Source organism: Netta rufina (assembly GCF_964035555.1).
Source record: "Netta rufina genome assembly, chromosome: 4".
Lineage (NCBI taxonomy): Eukaryota > Metazoa > Chordata > Aves > Anseriformes > Anatidae > Netta > Netta rufina.
Window position 1 is genome coordinate 76,565,010 of NC_140127.1, and position 18,510 is coordinate 76,583,519.

The window sequence follows — 18,510 nt, forward strand, 5'->3', positions numbered from 1 at the left end:
TGTAGTTTAGCGAGATGCCACCAGTGCACAGCGCAGGCAGCTTTCTGCAGCCAAGCATGGGGCACGGAGCCGGGCTGGGTGGGCTGCTGGAGCCTGTGGGGCTGGCCGTGGGGAGCAGCAGCGTGGGGCAGGGTTCCTGGGGGGGGGACAAGGTGGGACAGCAGCGCCAGGATGCCACGGGGCAGTGCCATGGGGGGGAATGGGGCAGGGCGAGCTCGGAGCCGGGGTGGGAAGGAGGAGCGCACAGCTTAGGTTGGAGATCACACTGCTTTATTGCGCACGGGACGGGGATTTCTGGCAATTTCCTTCTCGTTTGGGTTGGAAACGGGAAGTTTCTGGGCAGCAGCAGCAGCAGCTCACAGCGCCGTGCTGGTCGCCTGCTGGCCCCCAGCCTTGGCCTCGCGCGGGTAGTACTCGGCCAGGATGGGCTCGGGGATGCGCTTCAGCAGCTGCTTGGGGAAGATGCGCAGCAGCTGCCAGCCGATGTCCAGCGACTCGAAGATGCTCCGGTTCTCGTAGGGGCCTGGGGGAGAAGCAGGGAGGGCAGTGCAAGGGGCTGGGCAGCGCCGGGCTCTGCCCCATCCCGTCCCATCCCGTCCCACGCAGCCGTACCCTGGGTGATGAACTGCTTCTCGAACTTCTGCAGGAACTCCAGGTACAGCAAATCGTCGGCCGACAGCGCCTCCTCCCCGACCACCGCCTTCATCGCCTGCACGTCCTTGCCGATGGCGTAGCAGGCGTACTGGGGGGCAGGGGGTGCCGTCAGGACAGACGGACACCCCCAGCAGCCCCGGCAAGAGCATTGCAACTGGAGGCTGCCCAGCTTGGGAAAATTCCATCCTGGGCTTGGCTGCTTGCCCCCGGCTCGTGGCACGCCTGGGGACACCCTGAGCAGGGTCTGCGTGGGCATTTGTGGGCATTTTTCGACCCCACAGCACCAAAACCCAGCAATTTGTGCTCAGTGAGCAGCGTCCTGCCGGCTGCCTCGCTCCTGCAGCAGGGCAAGGCACAGCCGTGCGTCCCCTGCGCCCCGCTGGGACTTTGCGCCCTGGGGACTTCCAGCTTCCCAGGCCAGGCACCTCCGCACCTCCAGGAGAGGCTGGGTGCCAAAACGAAGGACTCCAGCCCACGATGAGCCAGATCTCGGCCCTCAGCCAGGGGAGGAGGGGGCTGCAGCGACAACGGGTGCCGCTGCCCTCCCGCCCAGCCCTTACCAGCTGGTTGGAGACGTCGCCGTGGTCCTTCCTGGTCATGCCCTCCCCGATGGCCGACTTCATCAGGCGGGAGAGCGAGGGCAGCACGTTGATGGGGGGATAGATCTGTGGGGTGACAGGCACGGTCCCACACTGCCAGCCCCCTTGGCCCCCAAATTTTCCCCCCCACACACAAGCCCCGGTGCAGCCGGCATCGCCGCGCTCCCCAGCCCAGGGGCACGGATCCGGACCCATCCCCGAGGCGGCGCCGGGAACAAACCTGGCGGTTGTGGAGCTGCCGGTCCACGTAGATCTGCCCCTCGGTGATGAAGCCCGTCAGGTCGGGGATGGGGTGGGTGATGTCTGGGGGAAGCAGGCGGCGTGAGCACGGCTGCTCCGTGGGCACGGCCGCGGCACCGGCCACCAGCCCGGGGCGCATGGAGCAGTGCCACCGGAGGATGCAGCGGGGAACAGGAGCAGGTCCCGCAGCACAGGGCAAGCAAGCACTGGGTTTAGACCTGTGGGGGTCTTTACACACCCTCGGGGGTGCCTGCGTGCCCCCCAGTCCCGTGCCCAGCCCAACCACACTCTGGCTGCAGTGTAACACCACGCGCCACCATGCCCTGCCTGGGTTGGCGCAGGGGGAAAAAAAGTTGGCGTGGGGAATAAAGAAACCAAAAATGAAACCGAGCAAGTGTTGCTACAAAACAACACAAAAAAGCCATGGCAGGTCCCCCAAGCTCCCCCAAAACAGCTGGAATAAACCAGCCTGGCATTTCCCAGCCCTGTGGTTTCCCGTGCACCCCGGGGTGACGCTCACCGTCGTTGGGCATGGTGAGGATGGGGATCTGCGTGATGGAGCCGTTCCTGCCCTCCACGCGCCCGGCGCGCTCGTAGATGGTGGCCAGGTCGGTGTACATGTAGCCGGGGAAGCCGCGGCGCCCGGGCACCTCCTCCCTGGCTGCCGACACCTGCGGGATGCGGGGGGCTGCGGGCGGTGCTGGAGGGGGCAGCGGGGCGAGCAGAGGGGGTCTGGGGACATGGGGACGTGGGGACGTGGGGATGGGGAGCTGGGAGGTGGCTGAGGGTGGCACCGACCTCCCGCAGGGCCTCGGCGTAGGAGCTCATGTCCGTCAGGATGACCAGCACGTGCTTCTCGCACTGGTACGCCAGGAATTCGGCCGTGGTGAGCGCCAGGCGTGGGGTGATGATGCGCTCGATGCTGCGGGGAGAGGGGCTGGGGATGCCGGGGGGCTGCGGGGGGAAGCACCCGGCGCCTGCAGCGCCTCCCGGCAAGAGGAGGAGGAGGAGGAGGAGGAAGAAAGCCCCTCGGGGGACTCACGTGGGGTCGTTGGCCAGGTTGAGGAAGAGGCAGACGTTCTCCATGGAGCCGTTCTCCTCGAAATCCGACTTGAAGAAGCGCGCCGTCTCCATGTTCACCTGCGGGGCGAGCGGCTCAGCGGGCACGCGGCAGCTCCGCGCGCGGGGAGGCAGAGGCAGCAGCGGGGTGCCCCAAGCAATTTGGCTTTGCCGAGGTCCCCTCCTGGTCCTGACTCACCCCCATGGCCGCGAAGACGATGGCGAAGTTGTCCTCGTGGTAGTCCATCACGTCCTTGGACTTCTTCACCAGGCCGGCCTGCCGGCAGATCTGCGCGGCGATCTGCAGCGGGACGGGGCAGGCGTGCAGCACGGGGCCGTGCCACGGGGGACACATCCACGCCAGGACCACGGCACGGCCCCACGGCACGCCCAGACCCCACTGAGGGGCAGGGGGTGCCGCTGGGGCACAGAAAAATAAGGAGGAAGCATCCCCAAAACGGGCACCGGCATCCCCAGCCGCCCACCCCGCGGCCGTCCCCGCTGTCCCCAGGTGCCCCGCAGAGGTTGGGACCCCAGGGACCTGGGGGGGGGGGACACAGGCAGCTGTGCCCCATGGCCGTGCCACCGTGCCCTTCGTACCGAGCCCCGGCTCGGCCGTGTGAACTCTCCCCTGTCACTCCCGATCCGTCAGGGACGTTTTTCTGTCCCACTGCATCACCGTCTGGCGCTGCGCCCTGCCGCTGCTGCGGGGGGAGCGAGGGGCTGCGATCCCTGACCCTGTCCCTGTCCCTGTCCCCGTCCCTGTCCCTGTCCCCGTCCCTGTCCCCAGCCACCCAAGCCCGGTGGTTTTGGTGCAGCGCCCATCACTCAGAGGATGCTGGGGGGGCTCTGCAGCCCCCACCCCACTCTCAGGGCACCCCACATTGGGGGCGCCCCTTATCGGAAAACCCCACAGCTCATCTTATGGAGAATCACAGAATATCCCGAGTTGGAAGGGACCCACGGGGATCATCGAGTCCAGCGCCTGGCCCCACACATCTACCCAAAAATTCAGGCCATGACACAGCTCTACCCAAAAATTCAGACCGTGTGACTGAGTGTGGAGCCCAAACGCTTCTTAAGCCCCAAAATCTCTGCCCCCCCAGCGCGGCTCTTGGCTTAATGGGGCAGCAAAGGGGGCACTGCGGATGGGGAAACTGAGGCACCCCAGTGGTGTGCCTGGCACCCACCTCGTTGTGGGGGAGGCCGGCGGCGGAGAAGATGGGGATCTTCTGCCCCCGGGCGATGCTGTTCATCACGTCGATGGGCGAGATGCCCGTCTGGATCATCTCCTCGGGGTAGATGCGCCCGTGGGGGTTGATGGGCTGGCCTGGAGGAGGAAAGGCCGGTGGGGCACCCCGGATAACACAAAATATTAATAGAATAATAACTAGAATAATTAATAGAGTATTTAATAACTCATAAGGAGCCCTTTTCGGACCCGTGCGGCCACCCGGTGCCCGCGCCCGTTACCGTTGATGTCCAGAAAGTCCTCGGCCATCACCGGGGGGCCGCTGTCGATGGGCTTGGCGGAGCCGTTGAAGACACGACCTGCAAGGAGAGGGCTGCTGGAGCCCGGGGGCAGGAGGGGACGGGGCTGCTGTGCCCCCCCCCGGGCTGTCAGCAGTGCTACTGGGTGCATTTGGGCACTGGGGAGAGAGGTGGCTGAGGCTGAGCTGCGCCTTCGTGGAAAAGCAGCGCTTTGGGTCCCCAAAGGGTGCCCCCAGCCCCAGTACCCTGCTGGGCCATTTGCAGCGCGGAGCACCAAAACGTCTGCCCCCGGCAGCAGCTCAAGGGGCTGCGAGGTGGAAATGGAAATGGGGAGCACCCAAGGGTGCCACGGGGCGTGGGCACACGAGGGCTGGGTGACATGCACAACCCCACGGCAGCAAGGCACCAGGACACGGGGCCAGGTCCCCGCAGCCCTCCTGATGCCACCCACGCCACCTTCTCCATGGGTTCACCCGGGTTGGGGTGACACCGAGGCACCCCAACGTCCCCAAAACGGCTCCGGGGGGGGGTGCCAGAGGGTTCCCAAACAGCTCCAGCGCTGCAGCTCCTGCCCAGCCTCCTCATCGAGCGGCTGCGCTGGGGATCGATAGCTCCGAAGCCCCCCACCTGCCGCCCCTATAGGGCCATAGGGGCCGGGGCAGCGTTAGCGGGTGTCAGAGCACATAAAGCTCACGGCGGGGATGGGAACGGGGCGAGGAGAGCGCCGAGCATGAAAGGTCAGCAGCCTTGGTGCTGGCTGGGCACGCAGGCAGCGGTGGCACGGGGCCGTCTAATTCATTGCTGGAGCACGAGGAGAGGCGGGGGGGGGCTTTGCCTTATTGACTGCTTTTCCCTTTGTTTTGCTTTATTGACCGTTTTCCCTTTGTTTTGCTTTATTGACCGTTTCCCTCACCGCCGCCGGTCCCGGTGGCACCGAGGTCGATAAAGCAAAGCACCTGAAGAGCACCGCGGGTGGGACAGATCCTACAGCCCCCCCCCTCCCTGCCCAAACCCTACAGGGGATATGAGGACACCCCGGCCGGGATGGGGACACGCAGCCCCGTGGCGCTCAGCACCGTGCCCCCTGCCCTTTACCGCTGCCCTTTTCGGGTTTTCCCCGCTCCCCACGAGCTGGGAAGGAGATGGCAGGAGACAGCCACGAGGGAACGGTGCAGCCCTGGTTGGGGTCAGGAGATTGAGCCGAGAATAACGGGGCTGGGGGCTGGAGCTGGGCTGTCCCGCTGGGAAAACCCTCCCGGGCCGTGCCGAGCTCCGTGTCCTGGGACCAGGCAGGGTTTGGCTGAGCCGGGCTTACCGAGCATGTCCTCAGACACCGGTGTCCGTAGGATGTCCCCGGTGAACTCGCAGGAGGTTTTCTTGGCATCGATGCCCGAGGTTCCTTCAAACACCTGCAGGGAGCGGGGCAGGAGCCCAGCCAGCGGCGATTAGCGGGGATTAGCGGGCAGAGAGGGGCACGGGGGGGTCTCTTGTGGGGTTGGGTTTCATCAGCAAGGCGACTCGGTTTGCCCTCGTGGGGAAAAAAGCACCAGGGAGAGGTGATAAAGGAGAGGGAGAAATGCCAGGGTTAAGGGATCCCCCTGAGGCGCTGGCTCAGAGCGCAGCAGGGCGATGCTCCCGGTCACCATCCCCGCTGGCAGCCCCAGCTTTGGGGAGCAGGGGCTTGGGACACACGAGGTGCCCTTAGGGCATCCCTGGGGACGCAGGGGGGGTGGTGACACCCAGCGCTGGCTCTGGGCACCCCCTGGGTCACACCACACGGCAGCTGCCCCCGACCCACAAGGGCACACAAGTCCATGAGCCTGGGTAAATATTTCCCAACCTGTAAAGCGTCACTGCAATAAATTCCCAAGCTGCTGGCACCAGCTCACGCCCTATAAATACGTGCTAGAGGCCTGCAGAGACACCCCGTGCCCCCAGACCCCTGGGTGTCTCCGAAGCACCCCTGGGGGGGACGAGGTGCTCGTGGCGGCGGGGAGCGCAGCAGCCCCACGGCGAGACCCCATCGCGGCGCTGCCCCTAGCAGGGAAGGGAAACCCAAGGCACTTTCACCCGTATAATATTTGACACCGTTTGTATTAATTAACCTCCAGGCTGCTGCTTTAATTAGAGCCGGGGGCCCCCTGGAGCCTTGGGAAAGCCGGGTGACGGCGCGGTGCCTGCGGGTGCGTGCCCGCGGCTCTGCCTGCCAAAGCTCCTGCCAACAGAGCCTTTTTTCCCTTTTTTCCTTCTATTTTTTCCCCTTTTGAGGCTGACTCCCTAATAGGATTAAGAGGGTGCTGCAAAGGTCTGGGCAGCATTAGAGGGGTGAAGCTCAGCAGCGAGGTCCCGCACGGGTCGCCCCCACAGCCACCTCGGTTCGGCAACCCCAGGCACGGACTGCGCTGGCCTGGTGGTGATGAAGATGATGATGATGATGATGATGATGATGATGGTGAGCAAGGACTGGGGCCGCCTGGGCAGGATGATCCCTTTGCCTACAGAGGGCCCCGATGCTCACGGGGACCCCCCCAGCTCTTGGGAGCCCCCAGTCCCAACCCGTGGGGTGGATCGGGGCAGAGGTGCCAGGAGCTGGAGGGCCAGAACCACGGCTCCTGCCTGTCCCCGGACACCCAGCCGCGGCCACCAGCGCCCTGAGGGTTGGGACAGCCACCACTGGAGGGGGACAGAGCCCCAGGACAGAGCCCCAGGACATAGCCCCGGGCCGTGCCGTGCCCTACAGCCCCTGCTCGCCCTGCTGTGCTCACCTGGACGATGGCTTTGGAGCCCACCACCTCCAGCACCTGCCCGCTGCGGCTGGTGCCGTTGGGCAGCGTGAAGTTGACGATCTCGGCATACTGGGCAAACTGGGAAAGGGGGGGGGACAAGCAGAGGTGGGAGGTCAGGGTGGGATGGTTGGGAACGCGGCGCAGCCCCCCACGCCTCCCCACGCACCCCACTGCTGCCCAGAGGCTCAGGAAGGAGGAGGAGGAGGAGGAGGAAGAGCAAGGGGAAGGTGCTGCCTCGCCAGCCCCAGCCTGGAGCGTGCCCAGGTGCCCTCAGCAGTGCCGCATGCCCCGTGCCCCCCAGGAGGGGAAGCCAAGCCCCCCAAGCTCTGGGGACAACATCCAAGGGGGTTCACCCCACGAGAGCCTGCCCGGCTCTGCTCTCTCCTCTCCTCTTCCTCCTCCTCCTCCTCCTCTCCATGGATCCCCAGCTCGCGCTCAGCCGCCGGGGCTGGCTCGGCCGCTGCGAACTTTGGACTTTTAATTCCCCTGCAAAAAAAACCTCTGCACAGAGGACAACAAAGCGAAGGAAACACCCGCCGCAGCCCGGCTCTTTCATGGAGCTTTTTAATTTCCATCCTGCCGCGCCCGGCGTGAAAGGGGCCAGAGAAAGGAGCCAACAAAACCCCGCTGCACCCAGGGGACAGCCCAGGGGACAGCCCAGGAGATGGGGGTCGCACCGCCCCATTGCCCACTCCCTGCCCCAAAAGGGGGCTGGCAGCCAGGCCCGGGTGGGGACAGCACGGTGGTCCCCCCCCCCAGCCCCAAATGACATGGCCAAAGGGGTCACCCCCTGGCACAGGGGGCTCCCCCCAACCACTGGGACTCGCTGGCACGGCCACCGAGTGAGCTGGTGGCCAAAGACGTGCTGGGGCCGTGTGTCCCCGTGAGAGGGGACAGTTGGGGACATCCACCCCCCGGTGGGACGATGCTGCCCCCCTTCCAGCCCCGTGGGACCGAGGAGGGGGCTCTCACCTTCACGTTGTCCAGCACCACGAGGGGCCCGTTGACGCCGCACACCGTCCTGTAGGCTGTGGGACGAGGACACCGTCAGCACCCGGGGACCACGGGGATGCCCCCAGCCCGCTCCCCACATCGCCACCCCCAGCCCGTGGGCACCGTGGGCATGGCACAGAGGGGTCCCGGGACCCCACCGTGCCCCCGGTGCCAGTTTCGACCTCGGCTGCTGGACACAGCCCCTAGGAAAGTTCCCTTTCACCCCACGACTTCCATCTCAGTTGGCACCGAAATATTGAAATAAAAACGTGCAGAAAGAGAGGAAACGGGCAGCCTCCAAACGCGCTGCACGTGCAGCCGAGCGAGCGCCGGGGCTGCCGCTTTGCACGCAGCAGGGAATCGAAACAAAACGACATTTAGAGCCCAAAATGAGTCAGTGCTGCCAGCCTGCCCCGGCCCGGCCGGGAGCTTTCGCTCCAGGAGGCGGAAAGCTGGTGTGCCAGTCGATATTTTCCAGGTTGGAGAGCAGGCAAAATTAAACCTGTTGGGGGAAATGAACACGGAAACGAGGAGACACAGCTCCTTGGGGCAGGGAATGGCAACGTGGGCAGGATGGGGACCGTGCCCCCCATGGCACAGTGACGGCCCCGCGCCCCGAGGTGCCCCCGCTCCCCAGCATCCTGCAACGGGGGGGCCCTGGGGCAAGCCCGAGTCCCCAGCCCCATTTGGGGACGCGGACCCCTCCAAGCACCCAGCTCTGAGCCCCTTTTTGGGACTGGCTGCAAGCAGGACCCCAGTGGGACGTGCCACCCAAAGGGTCCTCTGCCACCCAAGCCCCTGCCGCGAGCCGGGGGGCACAGCTTGCCCCAGCAAATCCCCCGGGGTGGGCAGTGGGAGATGGATTCCAGCAAGCATGGGACAGGCTCTGGGGGCCACTGGAGGTGCCAGCACCCTGTGGGGTCGGGGTGTCCCTCCGGGAGGACCCGGGGCACAACCAGCAGGGGGTGGCTCGGGACGAGGCGGGGGTCCCAGAGGAACCTCTCCAAGTGACCCAAAGGCGGGGAGCACCCGTGGGGCTGAGCGCAGGGACCCCAGGGGGGGTTCACACGGGTTCACAAACCCCACGTGCAGGTGCTGGGGAACTGCCCCGGCCCTCAGCTGCTCCTTGATCATTTCCCCGATGTGCCAAACGCCGGAACGCCTGCCACGGCGGGGCCTGGCTTTGCTGACCCCGCAGGGCCCTTTCAGCCCCCTGCCCTCTCCTCTCGCACCGGGCTCTCTGATTTCCTCATGATCCTAATAGGATTGGAGAGGCCGGGCCAGCTGGCGAGCTCGCGGCCCCCTCCCTCCAGCTGCGGGGATGGGTGGTCTGCAGGGGACGGGGACCCTCTCCACGGTGTCCCCACGGTGTCCCCACGGCCAGGGCTGCCCGGGGACGGTGTCCCCACGCCTCGTGCGTGGGCAGGATCCATCCCCAAAGCCGAGCGGGGCACGGGGAGCTGCCCCCATCCCTCCCGGGACCCTCCCCGTGCGCCCACCCTCGCGCCCCGGTGTTAATCCCCGCCACTTTTGCAATTAGCCGGCTCCTCGTTACCCAATTACGCCCCGCTCCTGCCCCCGCCAGCCCCGCCGCCCATTCAGCAGCCTGGGGGGCTGGCGTGCTGGAGAAAGGGGGGGGGACCCAGCCGCCAATTTTCCTGCTTTTGTCCCTTTTATTCCCAAAGTGACCATTCTGCCTTTTATTTCCCCTTCGCAAACATCCGCCCCGGCTTCCCTTCCCTCGGGAGGTTTTGTTGGGCTCTTTTCTTCTCTCCCCACCACCGGAGCCACCCACGTGGGGCACCCCACGGGCTTGGCCCCCTCCCCACCCCACGGTGGTCTGCGGGCACCCTGCTGCCCGCCGGCCCCTCGGGGACCCCCTCGCCCACCGAGGGCACCGGAGCCGCCGGCTGCACCGCTCGGCACCCCCCGACCCACCAAGCTCCTCGTCTGCTCCCCTCCTTCCCAAAACCCAAATATCCCCGTGCCCTCCGGATGCAGCAGGAGGCTGGGGGGGGGGTGTTCCCGAGGGATATGGGGTTGATGGAGACCCCTAGCCCCACAGCATCACTCTCAGCATCACGGCACCACGGATGCGGGCAGGGACCCCCGGGGCCACGCGGTCACCTGGAGCCCGTGGGGAGCCCGGGGGGAGCCTCCCCGGGGGGCTTCTGCAGTGCCCAGGAGGAAATTGGGGGGACTGAGCCCCCCAGAGGTGGGTGGGCAGGAGGACGGACGGACAGACAGACCCCATGGTGGGTCTGGAGAGGGGCGCAGGGGGGCTTTGTGCGGGGGAAGTCCTCGCGCACACGCGGCTGCTCCTCACCGGGTCCGCTGAAAAACCCAGGGCGAAACTCTCCCAGGGGGCTCGGGGGGGGGGGGGTTTGGGGGGGGGGGTCACCCAGCCTGGACCTGTTTGGGAAAACTTAAGCAGATGCGAGGGATCCTCCTGCAAAATTCCTCATTTCCTGCAAAACGAGGAGCGAATTGCAGCAGGAACGCGCCCAAGGGTCACCGCGCGGTGACACCCCCCCAAAATTTGGGCACCCCCCCGGCTGGGGCACCTGCCCTCTGCACGTCCCCCCAGGGGACGGGGGCAGCTCCCACCTGGAGCTCTCAGAGCATATCGCGACATATCGCGACGGCACCGGCGGGGCGATGTCGCGACGGGGTTAGGGGGCAAGAGAGGAGAAAGGGAAAGCGCCGAGAGCAGGGGGGAGGAGGGAGGTGGGCGCAGGGGGGGGGGGGGAGAAGCCCCCGCCACCGGAAAGCACTAATTCGGAAAGCACTAATTTGGATAATTAGGACGTTGAGCCGTTATGAAAAACCCATTCCCGGAGCGGCGGGGTGGGTGGGCTGGGAATGGGGGGGTCGGGGAAGGGGGGGGCCCCAAACCTGAGGGCGGAGAGGGATTGGGGAAGGGGAGCCTGGCAAGCGGGCAGCCCCCTCCCCAAATTCGCAGCTGCTGTCAGATGCCATCGCCGTCGGCCCGCTGCTCACGCACTGTTAACTCCAGCGGCGGAGGGCAGGGATGGGGGGTGAGGGGTGAGGGGGGGGGAGGCTGACAAAGGGCCCCCCCCTCGCTAATTGGTGCCGCTTCAGCCGCCCTGCCCTCCCTCCCCTCCGGCCCTCTGCCCCTGCCCCGGTGGCTGCTCGGCACGGACGGCTTAGGGCTCTGCTGCAAAGTGCAGCGCTGACTGGCCCTCATCATCCTCAGCCTCATCCTCATCTTCATCCTCATCCTCATCTTCATCCTCATCATCCTCATCCTCATCCTCACCCTCATCATCCTCATCCTCACCTTCATCCTAATAATCCTCACCATCCTCATCCTCATCATCCTCACCCTCATCCTCGTCCTCATCCTCATCATCCTCATCCTCACCTTCATCCTCATAATCCTCACCATCCTCATCCTCCTCGCCCTCATCCTCACCCTCGCCCTCATCTTCATCATCCTCATCCTCACCCTCATCCTCATCCTCCTCACCATCCTCATCCTCACCCTCATCCTCATCACTCTCACCCTCGTCGTCATCACCTTCATCATCCTCACCCTCATCATCCTTGCCCTCATCCTCACCCTCGCCTTCATCCTCATCATCCTCATCCTCACCCTCATCCTCATCGTCCTCGCCCTCATCCTCACCCTCACCATCCTCACCCTCATCATCCTCACCCTCATCCTCGTCCTCATCCTCATCATCCTCACCCTCACCCTTATCTTCATCATCCTCATCCTCACCCTCACTCTCATCATCCTCACCCTCATCCTCTTCATCCTCACCCTCATCCACATCCTCACCCTCACCATCCTCACCTTCACCTTCATCCTCACCCTCTTCATCCTCACCCTCATCGTCTTCACCCTCACCCTCATCCTCCTCACCCTGCTCCACGGGGCCCTGGGCACGGGGCAGAGCCTGGCACGGGCACCCCTGTGCCACGGGCTCACCGGAGGCTGGGTTTGGGTCAATTTGGGCGACAAACCTGGTGCGCGGCTGCCACAACCAGCCCCACGGTGGCCGGGTCGGTGCCCAGCACTCGTGCGAGGCTCAGCGCCTTCCAAGGGGGTCCCACATCCAAATTTCACACCCAAATTTTACCCAAAACGCCCGGCGAGGCCACAATGGGGCACGGCGCAGACCCCAGGACGGGGGGGCACGGATCCGAGCTGCTGCCCCGAGGACGATTTTGGGCACCAAGCCCTTGACCCGAGGGCGACTTTGGGCACCTTGTGTGCCCCGAGCCGAGCCCCCTGGTCTCCTCAAACTTTTCCGACAGTCCCTAAGTGACCGCTCTCCCCCTCGCACCCTGCCCATTGTGCGATGTGTCACTTTGTGCAGCGCTGTCAAACGGCGCGGGGCTGCCCAAGCCCCTCGCAGCCCCCGTGAAAAGCCCGGCGGGGGGCCAGGCACTATGCCACTAATTAGGGCCGCCGGGGCCCAGGGTTCCCATACACACCTGCACCGTCATGTGAGGGACGGCGAAGAATGGCAGCGGCAGCCAAGCGTGAACCAAACAAGCAGCACGGAGAGAGGGGGGAAAAAAAGAAATTGGGAAAAAAAAAAAGAAATTGGGAAAAGAAAAAGAAATGGGGAAAAAAAGAAATGGGGAAAAAAAGAAATTGGGAAAAGAAAAAGAAATGGGGAAAAAAATGGGAAAAAAAGAAAAAAAAAGAAATGGGGAAAAAAAGAAATTGGGAAAAGAAAAAGAAATGGGGAAAAGAAAAAAAAAGAAATGGAAAAAAAAATGGGGAAAAAAAGAAATGGGAAAAAGAAAAAAAAAAGAAATGGGGAAAAAATGGGGAAAAAAAATAAATGGGAAAAAGAAAAAAAATAAATGGGGAAAAAAATAAATGGGAAAAAAAAAAGGGAAAAAAAAGAAATGGGAAAAAAAAAGAAATGGGGAAAAGAAAAAGAAATGGGGAAAAAAAGAAATGGGGAAAAAAAGAAATTGGGAAAAAAAGAAATGGGGAAAAGAAAAAAAAAGAAATGGAAAAAAAAATGGGGAAAAAAAGAAATGGGAAAAAGAAAAAAAAAGAAATGGGGAAAAAATGGGGAAAAAAATAAATGGGAAAAAGAAAAAAAAATAAATGGGGAAAAAAATAAATGGGAAAAAAAAGGGAAAAAAAAGAAATGGGAAAAAAAAAGAAATGGGGAAAAGAAAAAGAAATGGGGAAAAAAAGAAATGGGGAAAAAAAGAAATTGGGAAAAAAAGAAATGGGAAAAAAAGAAATGGGAAAAAAAAAGGAATGGGAAAAAAAAAAGAAATGGGGAAAAGAAAAAAAGAAATGGGAAAAAAATGGGGAAAAATAAAAAGAAATGGGGAAAAAAAGAAATGGGAAAAAGAAAGGGAAAAAAAAGAAATGGGAAAAAAATGGGGAAAAGAAAAAGAAATGGGGAAAAAAATAAAGGGGAAAAAAAAATAAATGGGAAAAAGAAAAAAAAGAAACGGGAAAAAGAAAGGGAAAAAAATAAATGGGAAAAAATGGGGAAAAAAAAAAGAAATGGGAAAAAGAAAAAAATAAATGGGGAAAAAAAAAGAAATGGGAAAAAAAAGAAATGGGAAAAAAAGAAATGGGGAAAAAAAAGAAATGGGAAAAAGAAAAAAAAAAAGAAATGTGAAAAAAAAAATAAATGGGAAAAAAATAATAAAAGACATGGGAAAAAAAATAAATGGGAAAAAAATAATAAAAGACATGGGAAAAAAAATAAATGGGAAAAAAATAATAAAAGACATGGGAAAAAAAAAAAAAAAGAAATGGGAAAAAAAAAGAAATGGGAAAAAAAAAAAAAAAAAAAAAAGCACTGGGCTTGCTGTCACATCTCTATCAGGCAAAACAGGGCTGATAGGCTCTGCCCCCCCCGTCCTGGGGGGGCAGAGCAGGCACCAGCTGGGCCAGGCGTCCGCGAGGGATTTTGGGGCCGAGACTGGCCCAGAAGGAAGGAGGAATGGGATGGGATGGGGATGGGGATGGGGATGGGATGGGGATGGGATGGGGATGGGATGGGATTGGGATGGGATGGGATGGGATGGGGATGGGATGGGATGGGGATGGGGATGGGATGGGATGGGATGGGGATGGGATGGGATGGGATGGGATGGGATGGGGATGGGATGGGGATGGGGATGGGGATGGGATGGGGATGGGGATGGGATGGGGATGGGGATGGGGATGGGATGGGGATGGGGATGGGATGGGATGGGATGGGATGGGGATGGGATGGGATGGGATGGGGATGGGATGGGGATGGGGATGGGATGGGGATGGGGATGGGATGGGATGGGGATGGGGATGGGATGGGATGGGATGGGATGGGATGGGATGGGGATGGGATGGGATGGGATGGGGATGGGATGGGATGGGATGGGGATGGGATGGGGATGGGGATGGGATGGGGATGGGGATGGGATGGGATGGGATGGGGATGGGATGGGGATGGGATGGGGATGGGATGGGGATGGGGATGGGATGGGGATGGGATGGGGATGGGATGGAGCAGGGCACGGGGATGCTGCCCTGCGGTGGGGGACAGGGGGTGCCCTGGGGGTCTCTCTCCCCATCACCAGCAGCCCCCCGGTGCCCAGGGACAGCCCGGCCCCGTGGAGGTGCAGCGGTGCCCTCACCGAACACCGGGTCCCCTCCTGGGCAGAACCTGGTGCTTTTTGGGCTTTCTGCTTGCCCCCACCCCGAGGGAGCTAAATTCGGCCTCCTGCTCCGTGCTGTGACTCAGCTCCCGCGCTGATTTTTCGTGGAGGTGGCTGAAGGCAAAGGGCAGGAGGTGGTAAGAGCTTGTGCCACGCGCTCCTGCTAATGGATTTGTGGCAGCTGCTGATTCCTCCTGGCTCTCGGGAGAGCCACGCGGGCAGGGCAGGCTCAGTCCTCTCCGCCACGGAGCTGGGGACGTGTCCCTGCCCAGTGACAGCCCGCTGGCAGGGTGAATTTGGGGCCGTGTGGCTGCTCCCACGGGGACCCCACAGCGCCGGGCACCCCGTGCCGCTATGACCCAGCCGTGGGGTTGGCAGCTGATGGGGTCACACATTTTGGAGACCCCAGGCACAACCCCAGAGCTGCCACGCAGCTCCCACAGGAGCACCCAGAAGCGGCACTCGGCTGCGCTCAGCCTCGCACGGGGGGGACCCTGATAAAAGTCCCCAAAACCCTTCCAAATGCCACTCTCAGGTGCGCCCTACAGGGACAGCACCAGCCTCCCACCCTGCTGCCACCCTCCCCTTTCCAACCATCCCCATGCTGGGGGTCCCAAGGGGTCCCCCAGCTCCGGGACCCCCCTCTCCAAATCCTCCACCTCCCCGCAGCAGTGGGGGAAGGCACGAGGCTCACCATGCCCATGCGAGGCCGGGCACATTCCCTGACCCCAAAACCAACGCAGCCCCCCCAGGGCGACGTGTCCTTGTTCCTACAAGCACCACCAGCACCCCGTGCTCCTCGCACATCACGGGGGGGTGTTTGTGGGGGCACTGCTTGAGCCCGGCACGGGGGCTGCTGGCCAGCAAGCCGTCACCCATGGGTGCACAGCGCGAGCCGGTGCCTGCAGGTTTAATTTAGGGCTCTCCGGGGAGGGCAGGAGCTGCCTGCAGCGGGTTGAGGCGCAGCCCCAGCCCCTCGCTGCCCTCCCTGCCCCTCCTGAGGCCGAAGGCTGCCCTCGCCCAGCCCCAACCGGGGAGAAGCTGCCCGCAGCCGGGTTCTGGTGGTGCTGCTCCTGCCCTGTGTTGACAGCAAACAGCGGGTGGCACGCAGCCCCCCCGGCCTCCCGTGGGCCTCCGATTGCCTCCAATGCCCTTGACGCATCCGACCCCACTGAACCCAGGCAGGTGGGGGGCGCAGAGATGACCCCAGCTGCCCCCAGCCCCCCGGAGATGTGCGGGGTCCCCCTGCCCTGGTGAGCCCAGGGACCCCCCAGCAGGGCTGTGCCTGCACCCAGCAGTTTTGGGGCTGGGAGCAGTGACCCGGGGGGGTGCCACGCTGCGGCACGTTGTCCTAGGGGGGGCAGAACTGTCCCCATTACGGTGGGCTCCATCACCCAGAGGACCCCCGCGCCCCCCAGCACGGCTGAACCTGACCTTGGTGGGGACCCCCGCGCCCCCCTCGGTGGGGAGGTGGCCGTGACCCCAGCCCCCGCAGGCACCCCGCAGGGTGGCGGAGCCCCCCCAGCCCCCCCAGCCCCCGCAGCCCCCCGAGCCCTGCCCCGCACTCACTCAGCCGGGGGCTGCTGCTGAAGTCGCGGGTGACGGCGAGGGCGTGCTCACGGGCTGCTGCCTGCACCTGCACCGCCATGGAGCGCCACTGGCACCCTTGGCACGGCTTGGCACGGCTTGGCACGGCTCGGTACCGCTTGGCACGGCTTGGCACGGCTTGGCACGGCTCGGTACCTCTTGGCACGGCTTGGCACGGCTCGGCACGGCTTGGCACGGCTTGGCACGGCTCGGTACCTCTTGGCACGGCTCGGTACCGTTTGGCACGGTTTGGCACGGCTCGGTACAGCTCGGTACCTCTTGGCACGGCTCGGTACCGTTTGGCACGGCTCGGCACGGCTCGGCTCGGCACGGCTGCCCCGCCTGCAGCGGCTCTGCCCTGTGTTGGCTGTAAACAGAGGGGAGGTAGGGGCGGGGAGGGGGGTGGGGAAAGGCAAGGGCAGTGGGGCAAGGGGAAGGGCAGGGGAAGGGGAAGGAGAAGGGGTAGGGGTAGGGGTTTGGGGTAGGGGTTTGGGGTAGGGGTTAGGGGTAGGGTTAGGGTAGGGTTAGGGGGTAGGGGTAAGGGGTAGGGGTAAGGGGTAGGGATTTGGGGTAGGGGGTTGGGGTAGGGGTTAGGGGTAGGGGCTAGGGTTAGGGGTAGGGGTTAGGGGTAAGGGTTAGGGGTAGGGGGTAAGGGTTAGGGTAGGGGTAGGGGGTAGGGGTAGGGGTTAGGGGTAGGGGTTAGGGGTAAGGGGTAAGGGTTAGGGGTAGGGGTAGGGGGTAGGGGTAGGGGTAGGGGCTGGGGGGTGATAGGTAAGGGAGGGATTTGGGTCGGGGGAGGCTTGGGTAAAGGCGGAGTTTGGGTTTGGAGTGAAGGTTGGGTGGATTAGGAGCGTTAGGGGCGTGGGGAGGGCTGAGGGTATTGGGGTCTGGTGGGGGCATTTCGGCAGGGGGCTGGGGTAACCGGGGGGCTTTGGGTAGGGGTAAGGGAAGGGAGGGGGTCAGGGTGAGGACTGGGTAGTGCAGGGGAAGGGGGCTGGGGTCTGCGCCCCCCAACCCAGTGTCTGCTCTGGGTGCCCGGGCACAGGGGACAGGGGGGGACAGGGGGGACATGGGGGGACATGGGGGGGACACGGGGGTCACAGGGGCTCGTGTGGGTCACGGACCTGCACCCATGGGTGTGTTGTGGAGGTTCTGGGGTGCAGGAAGATCTTTAGGGTGCCAGCAGCGGGGGCTGCAGCTTGGGGGGGGGCAGCTTGGCCACCGAGGGCGAAGGAGGAGGCGGCAGGCAGGAGGCAGGACGTCACTTTTATTAACCATTAGAAACCATCAGAAACCACGCCGGTCGTTGGAGTTTCACGTACAGTACATGATCTGTTCCTCTCGGTCCAACTTCACGGGGCAGGGCGAGAGGGGCTGGGGGCGAGCACCCCGGGACCGGGACCCTCCTGAGCCCCCCTGGGTTGGTTTTGGGGCAGCTTGGGGCAGGTTTGGGGCAGCTTTCCCTGGGTTTAGCTTGCCAAAGGTGCTCGCTGTTACAGCCTCTGCCTGCCCTGCTGCCCTCAAAGTTGGAACAGGGGCGCAGGAGACCCCCAGGGCATCCTCGGGGCACCCCAGGTTTTGGGGGACTCTTTGGGAAGCAAACCCGAACCTGGCGCTCTCCAAAGTGAGCCCAAACGTCCCCGACCACATCAGTGCCAGGGGGGCCACTTCTGAACCAAACCGCCCCGAAATTTCCTCCCGGTTCACCCAGGAGGGGAGGAAGCAGGGTGAAAGCCTGGGGAAATTTTGGTGGCACAGCTCGCCCGGGGAGGGGGCTGCGTGGGGGAGAGGGAGAACCAGAGCCGGGGGGCTGCCAGCAGGTCCTGCCTGCGGGACCCAGCACCACCCCCCCCCCAGCTCGGCCCCGCTCGCTCCGAAACACCCAGCCGAGCCCGCTGGGGATGGAGAAGGGCGATATAAATATAAATTAAGTGAGGTGGGGAGGGGGAAGGTCCTCGTCCCGCCGACATCCAAAGCCTCGGTCGGACACCAGCGCCACGGCGGCGTGGGGAGCGCGGTGCTGGTGTGGATAGGGGGGAGGGAGGACGGGGAACCGGGGCCACCGCGAGCAACTGGGGGCCACTCTTGGGGACGGGGGCATCTGCCTGCAGCCCCCCCAGGGCTGGGAGCTGTGATCTGAGCTGAGCAGGAGCAGGGAGCATCCTCCGTGCCCCCGGCTCTGTCCCTGCCCCCTGCCAGCCCTCCTCCTGCCTCAGTTTCCCCACCTGCGCCCTGGGCAGCGCGCTCCCGTAAAGTGCTCCAGGCGTGAGTGAGGGACAGCTGCTGTGCCACGGAAACACTTGGTTTAAAGGAAAAACAGTCCCTGCTACAGGCCCTCCTTGCTGGGAGTGTTTCTGGAGTTATTTTGGACTTCTTTCTCCCTCTCTTCCCCAAACGCTTCCAGTTCGGTTGGGAAAAGCAAAATTTGGGGCTCCTAAAGCTGGCTTTCG

General features: G+C 63.0%; 1 protein-coding gene across 1 annotated transcript; it reads right to left on the reverse strand.

Moving 5' to 3' along the window:
• Window positions 1-356: 356 nt before the first annotated feature.
• Window positions 357-18,161, reverse strand: ATP6V1B1 (ATPase H+ transporting V1 subunit B1; the record flags this gene model as incomplete). Its single annotated transcript, XM_084286555.1, has 16 exons — window positions 357-523; window positions 613-742; window positions 1,215-1,319; window positions 1,474-1,556; window positions 2,014-2,164; window positions 2,292-2,415; window positions 2,536-2,633; window positions 2,752-2,853; window positions 3,743-3,882; window positions 4,026-4,103; window positions 5,359-5,452; window positions 6,809-6,907; window positions 7,802-7,857; window positions 16,043-16,427; window positions 17,558-17,835; window positions 18,029-18,161. 16 exons carry the CDS (start codon window positions 18,159-18,161, stop codon window positions 357-359), a joined length of 2,223 nt encoding a protein of 740 aa, XP_084142681.1.
• Window positions 18,162-18,510: the final 349 nt, after the last annotated feature.